Source organism: Pyrus communis, chromosome 3 (genome assembly GCF_041283825.1).
Source record: "Pyrus communis isolate YQ-2024b chromosome 3, ASM4128382v1, whole genome shotgun sequence".
Lineage (NCBI taxonomy): Eukaryota > Viridiplantae > Streptophyta > Magnoliopsida > Rosales > Rosaceae > Pyrus > Pyrus communis.
The window spans coordinates 17,021,544-17,038,178 of NC_142567.1; the positions used below are offsets into that span (position 1 = coordinate 17,021,544).

General features: G+C 37.0%; 1 protein-coding gene across 1 annotated transcript; it reads left to right on the forward strand.

The window, feature by feature from the left end:
• The first annotated feature begins 7,494 nt into the window (after nucleotides 1–7,494).
• LOC148698047 (Core-2/I-branching beta-1,6-N-acetylglucosaminyltransferase family protein) lies at nucleotides 7,495–10,275 on the forward strand. The gene is made up of 2 exons (XM_088691159.1): nucleotides 7,495–9,048; nucleotides 9,752–10,275. Exon 1 carries the CDS (start codon nucleotides 7,913–7,915, stop codon nucleotides 9,026–9,028), a length of 1,116 nt encoding a protein of 371 aa, XP_088547285.1. The 5' UTR covers nucleotides 7,495–7,912; the 3' UTR covers nucleotides 9,029–9,048; nucleotides 9,752–10,275.
• The last annotated feature ends 6,360 nt before the right edge of the window (nucleotides 10,276–16,635 follow it).

Consider the following 16,635-nt stretch of genomic DNA (forward strand, 5'->3'; position numbering starts at 1 on the left):
ACCATAAGTGGTGATATTGATGCTCAAACCAATGATTTTCTTTTAAGGAGCATTTACCAAGATAGCAAAAGAGAAACTGGTGGTGTTTTGCACATGAATTGCTACTTAAACTCAATTTATGGAGTAATAGTCACTCCAACCTAATCAATACCAAAGTAAGCTTAACCACAAAATCAAAATAAGTTTTTGCTAAATGAAAGAATAATTTTTCAGAGACTATCAACCATAATAGGGAGAACATGTGACATCACAATGGAAATATTATTCAAGGTTAATCCACAAAATCTCACCCATGTATAACAGTTAAGAGATGCAAAACAAGAACAACAGAATTGATTGATGAGAAGATTATCTAGTCACATACAACTGATGAAACTACACATGCAATAAAAAAATTGGAAGCATAGTTGTTCAACTTGTTCAATTGATGGCACAAAGAGCAATAGACCATCAATCGATTGTCCAAAGTGCTTATGAGATAGTTGGTCAGTTATTTCTCAAATGACATTAAAATTAAAACAAATGCCTTTCTTTCCATAAACTCACCAATGAAATAAAATTGAGTTCCAAAATGATTTATAGTTAAATGCAAGATAGGGTCATTCCAAAAATCAATTTCACACATAAGATCACAATGAAAACAAATAGCCAATAGTTTCACACCAAAGTTATTCAATGTCTACAACAAACTATCACAAGGAAACAAGATAAGGTCACAATTTGCAATTGCATCTTAGAGAGAAACATACCTTTGATTTTCAATGCAACTAGCAATTGAGATTGTCTTCATCCTCGTATGAAACACCACTAGAGTTTGGTCACTTGAGATCATTTCAACCAAATGAGAAGTTTTGGAAATTCCAGAGTAGGTGACTCCTATGTGAGACATCATAAAGTGCTTTTGCAAGTTGCATGATTCACACAAATAACATTAAGATAATAATAGATATGACTGCCCCTTTAGAACACATCATATATTGGTGTCTTTGTTTCAAATTGTATGTCCACCACCTTTAGGAATGACAAGAGAATAGCAATTACCCCCTAATCTAGGAACAACTAGCATGTTTTTTCCATCTTTACTAACAACTCCCCAACATCTCTTTGAGAAACAAACTTCATTAGCAACATCATCACACAGTTGGCTGATGCTAAGAAGGTTTGTTATCAACCCAGTTACATAACAGACATTTTCAAGCTAGGGAAGGTTTGGAATTTGGACAGCACCCTTTCCAGTGATGTAGGTTATGCATCCTTACCAAACTTATTGCTGTTAGCAGGTGCAAGTGACATGAATGCCTCTTTATCAAAAACCCTTCCAAAATAACTCGGATACTAAAGCCAGAAGAATCAACAAATTGAGCCATTCTGTTGACTTCCATGGCTAGTCGATCAACTTTACTTTTCAAGTCATTCTTCATTTCTGAGTACAGTTTTCTGCACCTAGGTTTAATATGGCTAAGTTTACCATAGTGATGACAAGTGGAAATAGATCTTGTATTTGAAGAAGTATTGACCATAGAAGTCACAGGCAAAAACTCCTTCATAACTTGGAAAGTTTACACTTATTGACCATGAACCACTTTCCACCAAATCAGGAGCATTCTTAGCACCATATGGATTTCCAACACATAGAACTTTGTGGGATCTTTCAGTATCAAGAGTAAAATAATCCACTTTGTACATAGCCTCATTCAACGCAGACGATAGGTTCAAGTTGGCCATAAGAAGCAATTCATTATTGGCCTTCAACTCATGAACTTGTAGTAGTCTTTCTTGAGATATCATCAATTCCTGAACCTGAGCTTTAAGCGAGGCAATAAGATCATCTATTTCATCTTCATTAATACAAATATGAGCCATTTCATTCAGATCACGAAGCTAAGCTTCAAGAAAAATAACTTTCTCATTCAACTCTGTCCTGACCAAATAAATGGACTCAACTTCTTGCAACTCGGACACCTTCTCGAATAGCTCAGTATTTTCCAATTTTAAAACGCTTCTCATCAAACAGTCATACATTTTAAACGCATCATGATGTAATACTTCTTCAAAACCATTCAAAACTTCATTATTGTCCTTAGTAGAGGTTTCTTTTACAAATGCAACAAAGGCAACAACTTTTTCTTCATCTTCTAATGACTTGTTAGAATAAACAGATTCTCCATATTTATTATCACTCCATGTGCCCATCATGGCTTTGTCACGTCTCTGACTAGACATTTTGTTGTTTACACACTCAGCATCATGATGTCCTCTTCCACCATGGTCCAGGTACATTTGAAGAAAGACTTGTCCATCCTATTAACAAAACCTCCCTTGATTCCGTCCAAAAGATAACCTTTCATTATGTTGACCAAATAGATTGCTTGACGACTCTTCAACATTTTTAACATATTTTCCTTTGTTCTTGAGAATCCTTCGGCATTGTTTAATAAATAAGGCAAGATCGTTATCAGGAGATTGATCACACGATTCATTCACTGCTTGTGATTTGTCATCACTTTGGATAGCAACCTCTTTTCTCTTCTTGGACTCACCTTCATCCATGTCCAGCTCCATCTCATAGGTGATAAGTTTACCAACCAACTTTCTAAACTTAATCTCATTCAAGTCTTGAACTTCTTGTTTAACATCTTTCTTTGCTTGAAATCTCTTAAGCAAGGTCCTCAAGATTTTTTGGACAATTTTTGTCTCATCAATAGGTTTTCTCAACCTCAATGCCTCATTAGTCAACATTTCAACTTTCTCATAAAACACCAAAAAGGTCTCAGACTCCAACATTCTTAAATCTTCAAACTTTGAAAGAGTCATTTGGAGTTTAAGATCCCTCACTTGGTTGTCACCTTCGTGGAAAATTTTGAGTTTACCCCAAACTTGTTTTGCAGTGATGCAATAACGAATGAGTAAATTGAGTTGGTGAGATAACTGAAACAATGGCATTCCGTGCTTTTCTATTAGCCATAGTTGAATTAATCTCTCCTTGAGTCCACTTATCTTTGGCCTTTACCACATATTCTCAATCGACTATCCTCGAATGAGCCTTCCATTCAAAAGTAAGATAATCCACTACAATTAGATTTTGTGCTTCTAGAAAGATTTGAAACTTCTCGCTCCATGCAACACAGTTTTTTTTTTTTCCAACAAAGAACAAGGGAGAGTTGCAAGATCCCGCAACATGATCACAATCCATGATGAAGATCTACCAATACCAGCATCTCCCAAAGACCACTCTATGTATATCTAGAGCAAGGCTCTGATACTAAATGAAATTGTTACCAAGTGGAATAACCTGAAATCTAAAATCTATGTATATGTTTGTTTGACTAGTCAGCAACACTCATCAACTAAGATCAGAAATGTTAGTTTACTTATAACGGAAGTAGTTAGTTCAAAGCTCAGCTTACTAAAGTGAACCTAGTTAACTAAGGACTAGTTCAGTGCACATTTTAACTCTGACAATCTGAGTTGCATGGGCTTATCTATTTGCTAATAATAATGAACATATATCACAAGCAAATAATAAGATAAGTGAACTAGAAAAGCCATAAATTGCACGGGATGTTTTTGGCTGGAAAAACCCACCTCTGGGTTAAAAAATCGAGGACTCTCCACTATATCCAATCCACTAGTGAAATCAAGATTCTTACAAAGTAACCGTACAAGCTCAATTCCTAGATCCTAATCTACGAAGCAGCTTGTACCTTTGTGCAACCTTGCCTTTCACGAGATGGACTCCTTCGGTCTTCACAAAGTGGCAACTTCTCCTGAGTTCTTTACCTTGTGGCATCGAAATCAAATCAACTTATGCAAATGATGTTATGATGAAGTTGGTGCGGATCTGGATTCGATGTCTAGTCAGTTTCACCAGTTAAACACCTGAAAGATGAAACTGACGCGAATCCAAAAAAAGGTTAGTTCAAAGATTTGAAACTAAGAAAAACTTGACCTAAAACAAAGATCAAAATCACAAAAGCAACGCTACCTTAATATGCAATGATGTGTGTACTTAGTGCATGAGTGTGATTTTGTAGCTAAGGTTTTCAAGTAAAAACCAAAGAGCAGCTCACAGCTAAAAATAACCCTTATTAGAAAATATAAATCTCCCAGCCAAAAGGACCTTAGATTTAACTTTATATAAAAGGCTGATTTTTAGACAAAGAGAGGGGATGAAAATGTCATGTGTCATTTACAAACACAATCTAAAAAGATCTAGGATTGAAAAACACTCTGAAGGAAAAGGCTGTCAAAAAGCCCATGTGGGTTACTTTAAAGTGTGTGCCCAGCTCGTGTGAAAGCAGTAAGAAGTTTTGACTAGACAGAACCATTAGGCAAAATGAACTGGAAATAATGACATGAAATGCATATGTATGAACAAACCTTTGATGAGAGAAATTAAGCTCTTGAAGTGATATTTCTAGCAGCATGTCCCAGAGAAACAATTAAACCCTAAATCTAATTAGAGCATCTGTGGTACACTTTACAACATTTGACAAGGGAAACCAAACAATAAAAACTAGACTTTACATATTACTAATGCATCAAATCAAGCTATGAACCAATATAACATGATTTTCTTGCTGTAATCTAAGGTGTTTTTGCTGACCCTAGTTTTCAATGATACACATGTACATGAGTCTTATTTCTTATAACTTCCTATGCCACCTGTCAGCAGCACTTATATACTAAGCCTTATATCCTCTATCATCACCCATCGGAGACACGCATGTTAATGAGCCTTAAATATCTTAATATGCTCCGACACCCACACAAATGAGGTCACGGGTTTGATATCCCAAATGTATCTCCCTTGTGTCTCCTCTCTAATCTTGTGACACATGTTCCTCCACTTAACTTTAATTTTAACACTGTTCATTTGAATAAAATTTAATTAAAAAACGAATGGCCACCGTATCAATAACCTCCCCCAATCTCCCTGCAATCCTTCAAAGAAACCCTTAAACCCTGTGGAAACTCATCATCATACATCCATTAACTGCAAGCTCTCAACCTTCCCTTCAATTTCAAAGTTTGAACCTCTCCCGCAAGTCGAAAGTTGCAAGCTTCGTCCTTCTTTCATTCTCTGATCCAATTGCAACGCAAACCTGGTGAGTATTATCTATCTCTCTCTCTCCCCTGCTTTGGTATTCTTTGATTATTTCCTATACCCATTGAAGATATTTTTGCAGGTTCTGCTTTTCCTATAATTGACTATCTTCTTTGTTTCATTTGGGGTTTCAAAATCTCTCTTCCTTTCTCTTGCTGACGAAGATGGTTTGATCACATCGATCGATTAGATATCCTTAAATTTCAACTTCAAACTTCACATGTATTGATGAGATAGATCGATGATCGAGAATTTGAAGAGAGAGAAAAGAAAGGAAGCTTCGCAGTCTGTGAGGAGCAACGTCTCCTCACATTAATGGCGATAGGGTGGTGTCACTAGTGTGGTTGTAATGGTTAGCAACGATGGTGTTGTGTGGTTGTAGCAGTTGGGGTTGTGTAGTTGCAGTCAATGGTTATCAAGTGATGGTTTTTATTTTCTTTAATCTCTAGTTGTTTAATTAGTTTATGAAAAGTTAACAGTGTTAAATTTGGTGTTAATTTAATGGACAAGTGTCAAAAAATTAGGAAATAGACACAAAAGAGACATCAATTTAGGGATAGCAGACCCTTAGCCCACAAATGAGACTTAAAAAACATAACATAAATCTCCCTAAATTTGTGAACCTAAATTTTCTCTTCGTCTTGTGAGAAAGCTTCTCTCTTTGTGAATGCTTTTCTCACCTCTGTGTGAGTTACCTCCTTAACCTTATCCTCTTTCTAGCTGCCAGCCCTAGCTTTGGCTAGGGTTGGTGGCAATCTTTTTCTCCTCCTTTTGGTTCAATCTTTCTTTTCCCACCCAACCCCTTCGGCATTTAATTTCCGTGTGCCTACGCCCTATTTTCATTCCCCATTCCTTACACCTCCACGATTTCAACTAATCCATTCCATATCGTTTCCAATCGGCTCCATCCTTCATTGATCCAACAATTCGGTTCGTTACCCGCTTTTTCTCATTGCGATTTCTCACAATTACAACGCAATTTCTCGCGAATCTCTTGGAAGGTGTGTAAAGCTCCAACTCAAGTGATTACACCACCTCCTTCTTTTAGGGTGTCTTTGATGGCATTGATGCTAGTGGGTTTCTTTCCATTGGTTTTTTTTGTTGTGTGGTGGCAAACGATGTTGTGCTCTTGGATGGAATTTGGAGCCTTTTTTTCATCCATATATGGGTGTGGTAGGAAGCTGTTAGGTTGTTTCAGTGTTTTGTTTGGGCTCGAAAGTCTTGTTTTGAGCTTCTCTTTATTTTCTTTTGGTGGTCCATATCTTGGATGTTTGTTTATTGTTATTGGACCTCATTTCTTGTAATTATGTTTTGTTGGTAATGAATTTACCTTTCTTCCAAAAAAAAAAAAAAAATGCAAGGATTTCCTAGAACTTGGTTTCATAATACTTGACATGTTTTTACATTGCATATCAACTTACTATTCACCATACAGAGAATCAATCTCAAGTTTACATAAGCAATTTTGTTCACATATACAGTAATAACTCTCTATAGTAATATTTGTGGTAGCAAATTTTGTCGTCTTTGAATTTGAAAAAGTTGTATCTACATATTTCAGGTAATTTGTGTGTTGTGATCTTGATCGGAACCATGGATCCAATATTTGAATTGTAATTAAATAGAATTGAAAGTCAAAGATTTAGGTTTAGATTTGTGGTTGGAGAGGAATGGATTTGCAATGCAAATTCTAAAGATTAAGATGTAGAGGTCACCATGATCGAAGAATCAAAAGAAGAGTTAGGGTACAAAACTAAGAAAATGAGAGATAGACGAGAGAGAAGGTGAAATTGTTTCGACAGAATCGCGTCTTTAGACAGAGACCGAGGATACCATATTGAGGAATTATGATTTCATCGATAAAGAGATATGATTACATGTGCTATTTGTATACGAGGCATCAACACACTCTCTAAGTCACAACTCACCCTTATCAACTAATAACAAACTCTAACTAAACTAAAAATATATAACAACAAATAGTAAACTAAGTTTGATTAGAATATTGACTAGAATTTCCCTTATCACTTACTTGTAAGCCACGTTTACATATTGGTGAATTAAATGATGATGACTAAAAAAAGTTGAAATGCCTATATGAGTTTTCTCGACCTTCGAAAAGATTAGCGGTCCTGGTAAAGCTACTAACCAGTCCTCTTGAAAAAAAAAAAACTCATCAATATGATAAATAGAGTAAAGATACAAACTAGACGCAATTTCAAAATCCAATAGTAAAATGTAGAAAAATAGATATTCGTAAATGATAGTCAGCCCCAAAAATGGATGAATCAAAGGCCTTTAAAATAATATTTATTTTAGTTGTTATAAATCTGAATAATATAAATTTCATTTTTTCTTGGCTGAAAAGCAAAATAAGAGAGAGAGGGGGGCAGTGAAAGTGATACTAATAAATAGAAAAGTAGAAGAGAAAGAAGAGAGGAAATAAGTTAGGGATTTGGATTTAATGACCCGTAACAGCGCAAGTAATATAGGCCTTGTACCTCTGCATCCCTCCACCCCTCTCTCTCCCCCGCGAAACCCACCGCAACCTCCAATCTGGATTCCCTTCCAAATGTCCAAATCTCCCGACTTTCCAAAACCCATCCTCCCCCCACCAATCACTCTTTGACTCCACTCAACGTGTTCAAGCACCAGCCGCCTCAGCCGCCGCCTTCCACCCCCAAACACAGGGACTCCACCTCCAAGAAGTCCTCCTCCACTCATCCTCCCGACCTCCACCACAACATCCACCGTCCCCCTCCCGCCCCCGCCTCCACCGCCACCTCCCTTTCATGCTCCAACCCAATGTTCTCCTCCACCCCATTTCTGGTCTCCTTCTTCCTCTTCCTTTCTCTCCCTCTCCTATTCCTCCTCGGCCCTCGCTTCCTCCCCCCCTCCCACCCCACCGTCCCCATTTCCCCCGCCGACGAACTCGACGACCAAATCCTCTTCTCCCGCGCCCTCAACCCTAACCCTAACCGACCCAAACCCACCTTCTCCCACCTCGCCCTCGATTCCAAATCCTCCAAGCCCAAAATCGCCTTCCTCTTCCTCACCAACACCGACCTCCACTTCGCCCCTCTCTGGTCCTGCTTCTTCTCCAAAACCAACCCCAATCTTTACAATATTTACGTCCATGCCGACCCCTCTGCCAACGTCACTCTTCCCCCCGGCACCGTCTTCCACAACCGCCTCGTCCCCTCCAAGCGCACCTACCGCGCCTCCGCCACCTTGATCTCCGCCACGCGCCGCCTCCTCGCCTCCGCCATCATCGACGACCCTGCCAACATGTTCTTCGCCGTCCTCTCCCAGCACTGCGTCCCCCTCCACTCTTTTCGATACGTCTACCATTCCCTCTTCTTCTCCACCACCTTCGACTTGACCCGCCCCGCTGCCGACTCCGACGATGCCGAGTTGACTCGCATGGGACTCAAGATCCGCTACAAGAGCTTCATCGAGATCATCTCCAAATCCACCAATCTCTGGAAGCGGTACTCAGCCAGAGGACGCTTCGCGATGATGCCGGAGGTTCCATTCGATCAATTCCGGGTCGGATCTCAGTTTTTCCTCCTTACGCGCCATCACGCGCTCGTGGTGCTCAAGGATCGCGCGCTCTGGAGAAAGTTCAGAGTGCCGTGTTACAGAGAAGACGAATGCTACCCGGAAGAGCACTACTTTCCGACCTTGTTGTCAATGGCGGATCCGGAAGGGGTAACCCGTTACACTCTTACCCGTGTTAATTGGACGGGCACGGTTAACGGGCACCCGTACACGTACCGACCCGGGGAAGTGTCGGCGGAGTTGATTTATCGGCTGCGGAAGTCTAATTTCTCGGAGTCGTACTTGTTCGCGAGGAAGTTCTCGCCGGATTGCCTGAAACCCTTGTTGGATTTGGCCGATAAAGTCATTTTCCGGGACTGAGATTCGCCGCATTCACTCTGGTAAGCGTTTTTTTTTTTTCTATTTTTTATTTTATTTCTTTTTAATTTTGTTTTTGGTGAGTTAGGAGTTGACTCGGTTGTTCCTTGTTAGCGAGTGGACTCAGTTGAGTTTTGTCCGTAACAGTAACCCGGGAAAATTGGATTATTTGTTAGGGGAGGTAAGTCAGTGTCGTTTAAAATGGGAATGGAAATTTTGTGCCTTCCACGAAAATTCCACAATGCGCATCGGTTCAGTGGACGTCTGGATTTGCATGACTGAATTTTCGACCGTTTAACTGCGGTTGAGATTGCAAAACCTTCCAATTTTCCAACCCATTTTTAAATTTTAATGTGTTTTCTTTTTCGGATTAAAATTGTTGATTTAAGATTAATAGGTGTATCATTGTAAGATGTCTCGTGTTATTTAAATAATGCCAAAAACGCATTGAGAGTTAGGTAGCTTCAACCTTCCAAGACTTAACAGCTTGCTTGTAGTGCGATGCCACTCTAAAACTCCCATTTGTTTTTTTCAATAAATACTCATTAACCATCTTGTATTTTCAATCTCAGTCATTCATCTCTCGTATCACAAAAGTAATTCATTAAAACCACAAAAGAAAAGGTTGTTGCGCGCATGTCACGCTTGCTTCTATGTCCGTCCACCTTGGAATTTCTTTGTACATAGAAACAATTAAGTGAATTGGGTATCTATTTGCTCGTGCAGGTGAAAAGAAGTTGGAGAAACCAAGTGGGAACGTGGTTTTGGAGAGGCGTACAAATTTGCCCCCAAACTATCGAATCCCATATAGGAAATTCCAACCCAGTCCTCGTCTCAGACATCATGTCAAAAGAGGCCGAGGGAATCAACAAACAGATAAAGAGGAGAAGGGTAAGCTAGTAGGGTCATTTTTGTCTTTTCGATGCGTGTTCTTCGTGTACATATTGGTATGAAATGCAGAAATCGAGTGCTGTCTGTCTCTCTAATACACGACGAGAAGAAGAAGAAAAATAGGCCCTACGTTGGAGGGATGGTGTTGGGCCTAGGGCCGTAATGAAACCGTAAGCCCGGCCCATTTCTTTTTCCAAGAATTTTTCTTTAAATTTTTTGCCTTCCCTCCTAAAAATGGAAAATTGTTGTGTATTTTGGTAAAATGTATGTAGATTCCATTGAGAAAAATGTTGGCTACATAAGATAAATGTTCTTTTGTTAGACTGAATCCGCAATATTGACCGGATTAGATTTTGTTAGATCGCATATTTTTTGGATCGCATTATATTTCGTGAGGTATTTCTATGTAGAGAAATAACAATCGCACATTATTTTTCTAGAGACACATGGACCGTGTAGACCAAATTATGGGAGGATATGTAAGTATGAAGAAATGGGCTTTTTAAGTAGAAATTGTTCTAAGTTTGAATTTTGTACGAATTTAATATTAATTTATTATAATTGCCTAATTGTATTAAAAATATGTAATGTCAAGTTACACTATTGATGTGTAAATCGATGATACGGATGATTGTCATGTGTTCAAATAGTACATTATTTGTTTGTAGGATGATTATAACGTGGATTGCAAGAGAATTTTCTCGGTCTAATTAATGTTTGTTTTTGGTTTTTTTTTTTTTTAACAAACGATATTATATATACTAAGAGGAATGAGAGGCTTAACCGCTTAATAAGTTAACAATAATGTGATTCATATTTATTTTTGGCGTGAATCAAACTTAAATCTTGTCATTTACAAGTGAAGAGGAATGTCAATAAAAAATTTTCTAGTTCGAAAGGGATTCAAAATGATACGTGTTGATTGGCTTCTTTGGTAAATTAAGCGTTTTTACTTGATTTATGTAGAATGAATAGATAGACAAGGTATGATTGATGTTAGCTGGAATCAATGAATGGGCTATTTATGTGGGATACATCCCAAGCACTTGCAGCTAGCAACCACATGATATGAAAGCAATCATAACCACATGATATTAAAATCAACGGCGGTAGGCCAACCAACCACTTGCCTCTCCTCTCAGCTTTCCTTGTGGGGCCCCAACCGCCCGTATTAATTTAGATTGGTCCTACATCATATTCTTCGCACCAAATAACGATAAACATTTGTTTTTATTTTTGTACTGTTGTGATGTCATGTGGTGTGCCATTGCCAATTCTATTAATATCATTAATGTCAGAAAACGTGGCGGTGTCTGTGTGAAGTGCGAACGCGGTGCTTCCTTCATGCTATCTTCGGATTCAATCCAACTATAATTATGTAATTATACCTCTAAAGATGAGCTCCGTTGTCCGCTCCTTATTTTTTTATATTTTATTTAATTTAATTTGATTTGGATACTTGACCACTTTTTTTTAATTGCAAACGACAATTCATTTTCCTCGTCGTCGTTCATCACGGATGCACAAGCTCACCGCTTGGGAGGCAGATTGTCTGCCTTCTTGATGCTTTTTTCATTTCTTCTTATTTGTGTTGTCACGGTTAAATTACGTTAATATTTTATATTCTTATTACTTTTTATCTTATTATCTTTATAAAAAAAATCAATATAAAATGTTGAAATGGTTTAACCGTGATCACACAAAATAGAAGGAGATAGAAATGTCATCCAAACAGGAGGGTTGAAGATCTGCCTCCCACCGCTAGCTACCCTCAACCCAATTTCAACGTATAAAATGACACATTCTTTTGGATCTATACACACATATACATGGAGTAGTATTCTCTCTCCTCTTAGTCTCCTTTCTCTTTCATCTCCTCTTATTTGAACGGTTACAATTAAATTACGTCAACGTTTTATGTTTATTTTTTAATGGTCAGAAAAAGATGAAAAACAATATGTGAGAAGAAAGGAGAGAATGAAATGAAAATAGGAGGAAAGAAAATCTTACTTTCTGTATAAATATATGATATGGGTGGTAGTGGGACTGCTAATTCATGACAGAATGGTGCTCCATCTTTGACTTTCAGACATCCATGAAAAAGTATATAAGACTAGTTTTCCATCTGGTACTGGCAACTTATCATTTTTACGCATCCACCTGCCTACCTACAAGAACGGTTGGTGATGTTTACACTTTACAGCAGTGAAACGCCTAAAGTTAGACACTTGTTATCTTATGTGTTGAAAATGTACACTAAGTATTCTCTAGTAAAAGATCTACAAGAATGGTTGGTGATGTTTACACTTTACAGCAGTGAAACGCCTAAAGTGAGACACTCGTTATCGTATGTGTTGAAAATGTACACTACGTATTCTCTAGTAAAAGGTTGACGAGTGGAGAAATAGTGATATGAAAGAATTTCTCGTAAATTTGACGTACATAAACACATTGTCACTAACCAAGTGTATACAAACTGTAAAACTATTTAATCACTGTTATTTTGGGGATGTTCATCCCTAGGAAAAGGAAAACTGTTTGGCTCATTCCGATTTTTGACGCATGCATCTTAGATTTAGGCTTAATCAAGTCAACTAAAAGAGCTAGTATTCTGCTATGAAATCAAGTTCGAATTATTCTCGCTTTTTATATTAGATGTATAATAATACTAATAGAATGATCATCACGAGTTAAACATGCAAAATGTATTTACATATCTCGTCAAAGTTAGCATACGATCAAGTTGTTGTCTACAAGAAATCGGCCGACAAAACCCAAAAGAAAAAAAGAAAAAAAATAGCTAAATGAAAAGTTGTTGAGAGATTAATGTCCGTCCGATCTGAATCTGATGGTCCTCCATCCAAAAGTGGTTGAGAGATTGTTAGTAATCTATGACCAAGCTTACTTTTTGCAGAAAGGAAAAAATTGGTGGCAAGTCACGATTATCCACCTTTCTCGGATCGGAAAAAACTATAGAAAATTTCACTATGCTCGTGGCCACAATCAAGCAAACTCACTAGCTCAAAGTATCGAAACCGGGACCTCCCACAACTTTTTGTTTATTGGGGAGCTGCAGTTTGCGCTCTTACTACTGGGTCACTAGATGTGGTTTAATCTATGACCAAGCCGACTTCTCAATCTACCTCCTTCTGTACTATTTTTGTAAGACTATTTTACCATCAATATCTTGCAGCTTAGATTATCTCCAATGGAAAAATCAAATTATTAGAGTCAAATTACGATTGATGGCTGATGTGATAATTTGAAGTCTTATGTTAAATTTTATGTTTCTCTAACCGATTTGTCAAATATATATATATATATATATATATATATATATATATATAGAGCTTTAAATGGTTGTATTTATTAAAAAAAATTATTGAAAAAAAATTTTATTGGTTTAAATGTTAGTGGAAAAAGGGACTCACCTTTAAACTAATAAAAAATTAATTTAAAGTTGAAGTCAAATTTGACTCCTAAACACAAAGACTTCAAATCTAGTTAGCAAATCATACTTCGGTTGGAAGGATATTTTATGTCAAATATGCACAGTCATATCTCCACCTAGGATTTGACATCTTCTTTGGAGACACTCTTACATCACTTGATTCTCGTGTAATTTCATATTTAAGTTGGTTGATATTCATCTGATCTTGTAGTCTTAAATTAACCTAAATTACGGTTGAGTAAATTTAAAGTTAAGTGTAAAATAGAAACACATTGTTTAGACCAACTTGACAAATCCAAATTTGCATAATAGAGGCTAACTATTTATTCAAATTCTACTTTATACTAAATTATGTGACGGTATCTTATACGTTGTGAATAGATAAGGTTCAAAGTGGAACACTACATATGAATTGAGATCTAAAAAAGTTAGGTAATAAATTAATTAGTGGTTGTAGAAAAACTCATATCCGAAACATTGGATGCTATTAGTGTGCTCCCTTCTACTTGGAGGCTGTCCAAACTCCAATTGTCTCTTTCTTTTCATTGAAGGAATGAATTACCATACATCTCCACGTTGGAGGGTATCCTTTTTCTTGGTCAATGTTTGGCGCTACCCTTGCTTCCATCGAAAGTAGGTTTTGCTACTTGTCTCCGTACCTTTTTTTTTTTTTGAGGGTAAAATGAGAGAAAGATTTGTATGGAGCAGGTATACTACTGCATGGCTAAGATTTGTATGGTGCAGGTATACTACTGCATGGCTAAGATTTATATGGTGCAGGTATACTACTGCATGGCAGTATTTCATTCTAATTATACAATGATATGCATTACTTTTTTTTCCATGTCCTTGTATTATTGACATAGGACATAACGTTGCGGTGAATCCGTGTCATACAAGTTGTTTTTCTAACACAGAGGCAAATATTGTCTCCCTATTGTTAAGTAACTCTTTAAATTTAGTACCACGTTGATGAAATGTCTAAAAAGAGGCTTTTCTTTTAACAAACGATTTATCTACACTAAGACCTACTCCAACCCTTGGAGTAAACTCAAATTTTAGGTTTTACACTTATCCAAAATTGCTCCAACCCTTGGGGCAAATATGAGTTAAAACTCATTTCTAAGCCAAATTTAGCCTAGGATTCCTCCTGGGTTAGTGGGAATCTAATCGTAAAAAAAATATCTAATGGTCCAAATTTAAATCCAATGGCTAAAGTAATTAAAAAAAATTATTTTATGTGTTTCATATTCTTTCATAGTGTTTCACGAGTTTCATGATGTCAATTAGTGATTTTTCAGTATTTGTCGGAATTTAAATATTATTAGGTTAAAATATTCATAAAATTAAATTATGATAATCTACATAATTTTTTTTTCTTTTAAAAAAGTTACTTTAAGAAACAACATTACTATACGCAAATTCCGGCGCATGGTATACATTAGTACTCCAGTGCATTTCTCCCTCTAAATCAGAACAAATAGGTTTTCGAACCCTCTCTTTAAATTTAAAGTATATGCTCCCACATGAATCTTAGCAATCACTTGTTCTATTCTATGTATTGATCATTTTGAACTAAAATCAAACTTTTGGGTGGAATAGTATAACGATAAAAAAGCCTAAATTCATTTTTTAATAATCTAGGGCTAAAATTTTAACACATAAGGGTTTAACAAAAAAGTTGTTTCTAGATTAAAACCTAAATGTTATGGGCTAAAATTTTTAAGTTTTAACCAAAGGGTTGGAGATGGTCTAAGGGGGGTGGGCTAAGCCTCATAAAAAAAGAGGTTATTTTAACTGTTAATAAAAAAAAAAAAAAGAAAAAAAAAAAGAGGTTATTTAAGGTCATCTCTAACGAAGGGCTTTGGGCCAATATTAGCCCTAAAAATGAACAAAACAGTCTCCAATCAAAAGCATTTGGCAAATGTGCACATTTTAGGTCATCTCCAACTGAAATAGCTAAATATAACTCCGCCTAGGATTATTACCCTGTAAAAAACAATTATTTTAAATAGTTATACTCATATAACATTTTCAACCGAATGGGCTAAACATAGCCCTCTCAATAATTTATTAGTTTTAAGTTTATACTTTAAGTTTATCGGTTAATTTAGTTAAACTGATGTTTGATGTTTTCATATTTAGCTGTTGAATTCAAATCAATTATTGTAATTGAGAAGCCGAGTCCCAAAAAAGAGATAAGAGGGGGGGCTACATTTGGCCAGCTTGATGCCCTTATGGTCAAATAATGGCATGGGAGCTCCATAGAATCATAACCCAATCATCGGCTGGAGATAAACTTTTGGACAAATCAAGTTATTTTTTGGCTTTTAGACTTTTTAGCCCTTTCCATTGAAGATCGCCTTAGAGGCTCAAATCAGCTCCCAAAAGGGTTAAAAAGTGTCAACCTCTAAGCACTTTGGTCATTTCATTTTCATGGAGCCCACCACTTGATGTCATAGTGAAGAGGTACTTGGCAACTATTTCTTTAAAAAATATATATTTGAGGACTAAAACCACTGACTCCAGCTCCGACATCACCTTACGGGCATCATATCTAGGGAAGCACATGAACATTTCTCTAGTTTCAGTTTAGTGTTTAATCCCAATAGAAAAAGGTATCTAATTTGCAAAATAAACCAAGGAAAATGTGAAATGTCAAAGGAAGACTGGTATAGCATTGTCATAGGTTGGCGCCAACGAACAAAACAGCGGATGGAAAACCTCGATTATACTTGGGGGTAAACTTTTCAAGAGCCAGAAATGTCCTCTCCATTCATTTTGTCACTTGTAAACGTCCAAAACATTCCCACCAACAATCACCTTTCAACTCCTTTGGCACAAGAGAGTTCCCTTAGAGGAAGAGGAAGGAACAAGCTTATAAAGCACTATACACAAAAGTAAGTAAATGTACAAAAGCACACAAAATCTCCGCTATAGATCACGAAGAGTTGAGGAATTTTTGGGCAGCATCCAAACTTAGTTCTTCATAGAATTAAAGTAAATAGAAACAAGGAGTTTCAACAATGTAGATAGAAACTAAATTAGTCTTTACGAGTATTGTTCCTTGAAAAACATATTGTACATACAAGTTTCTTATGAATCCGTTGAAATGCATTGCAAAGTCTATCCGCTTCTGCAGCACCCACACGACACGTTTGAGTAAATATCTAATGCTGGGCTTAGTGTGATCAGAGGCCTAAGAACGTATAAAGTAGAAGGAGGATTGGGCTCGGACAAGTCGACAGCCCAGGAAGAATTAAAAATC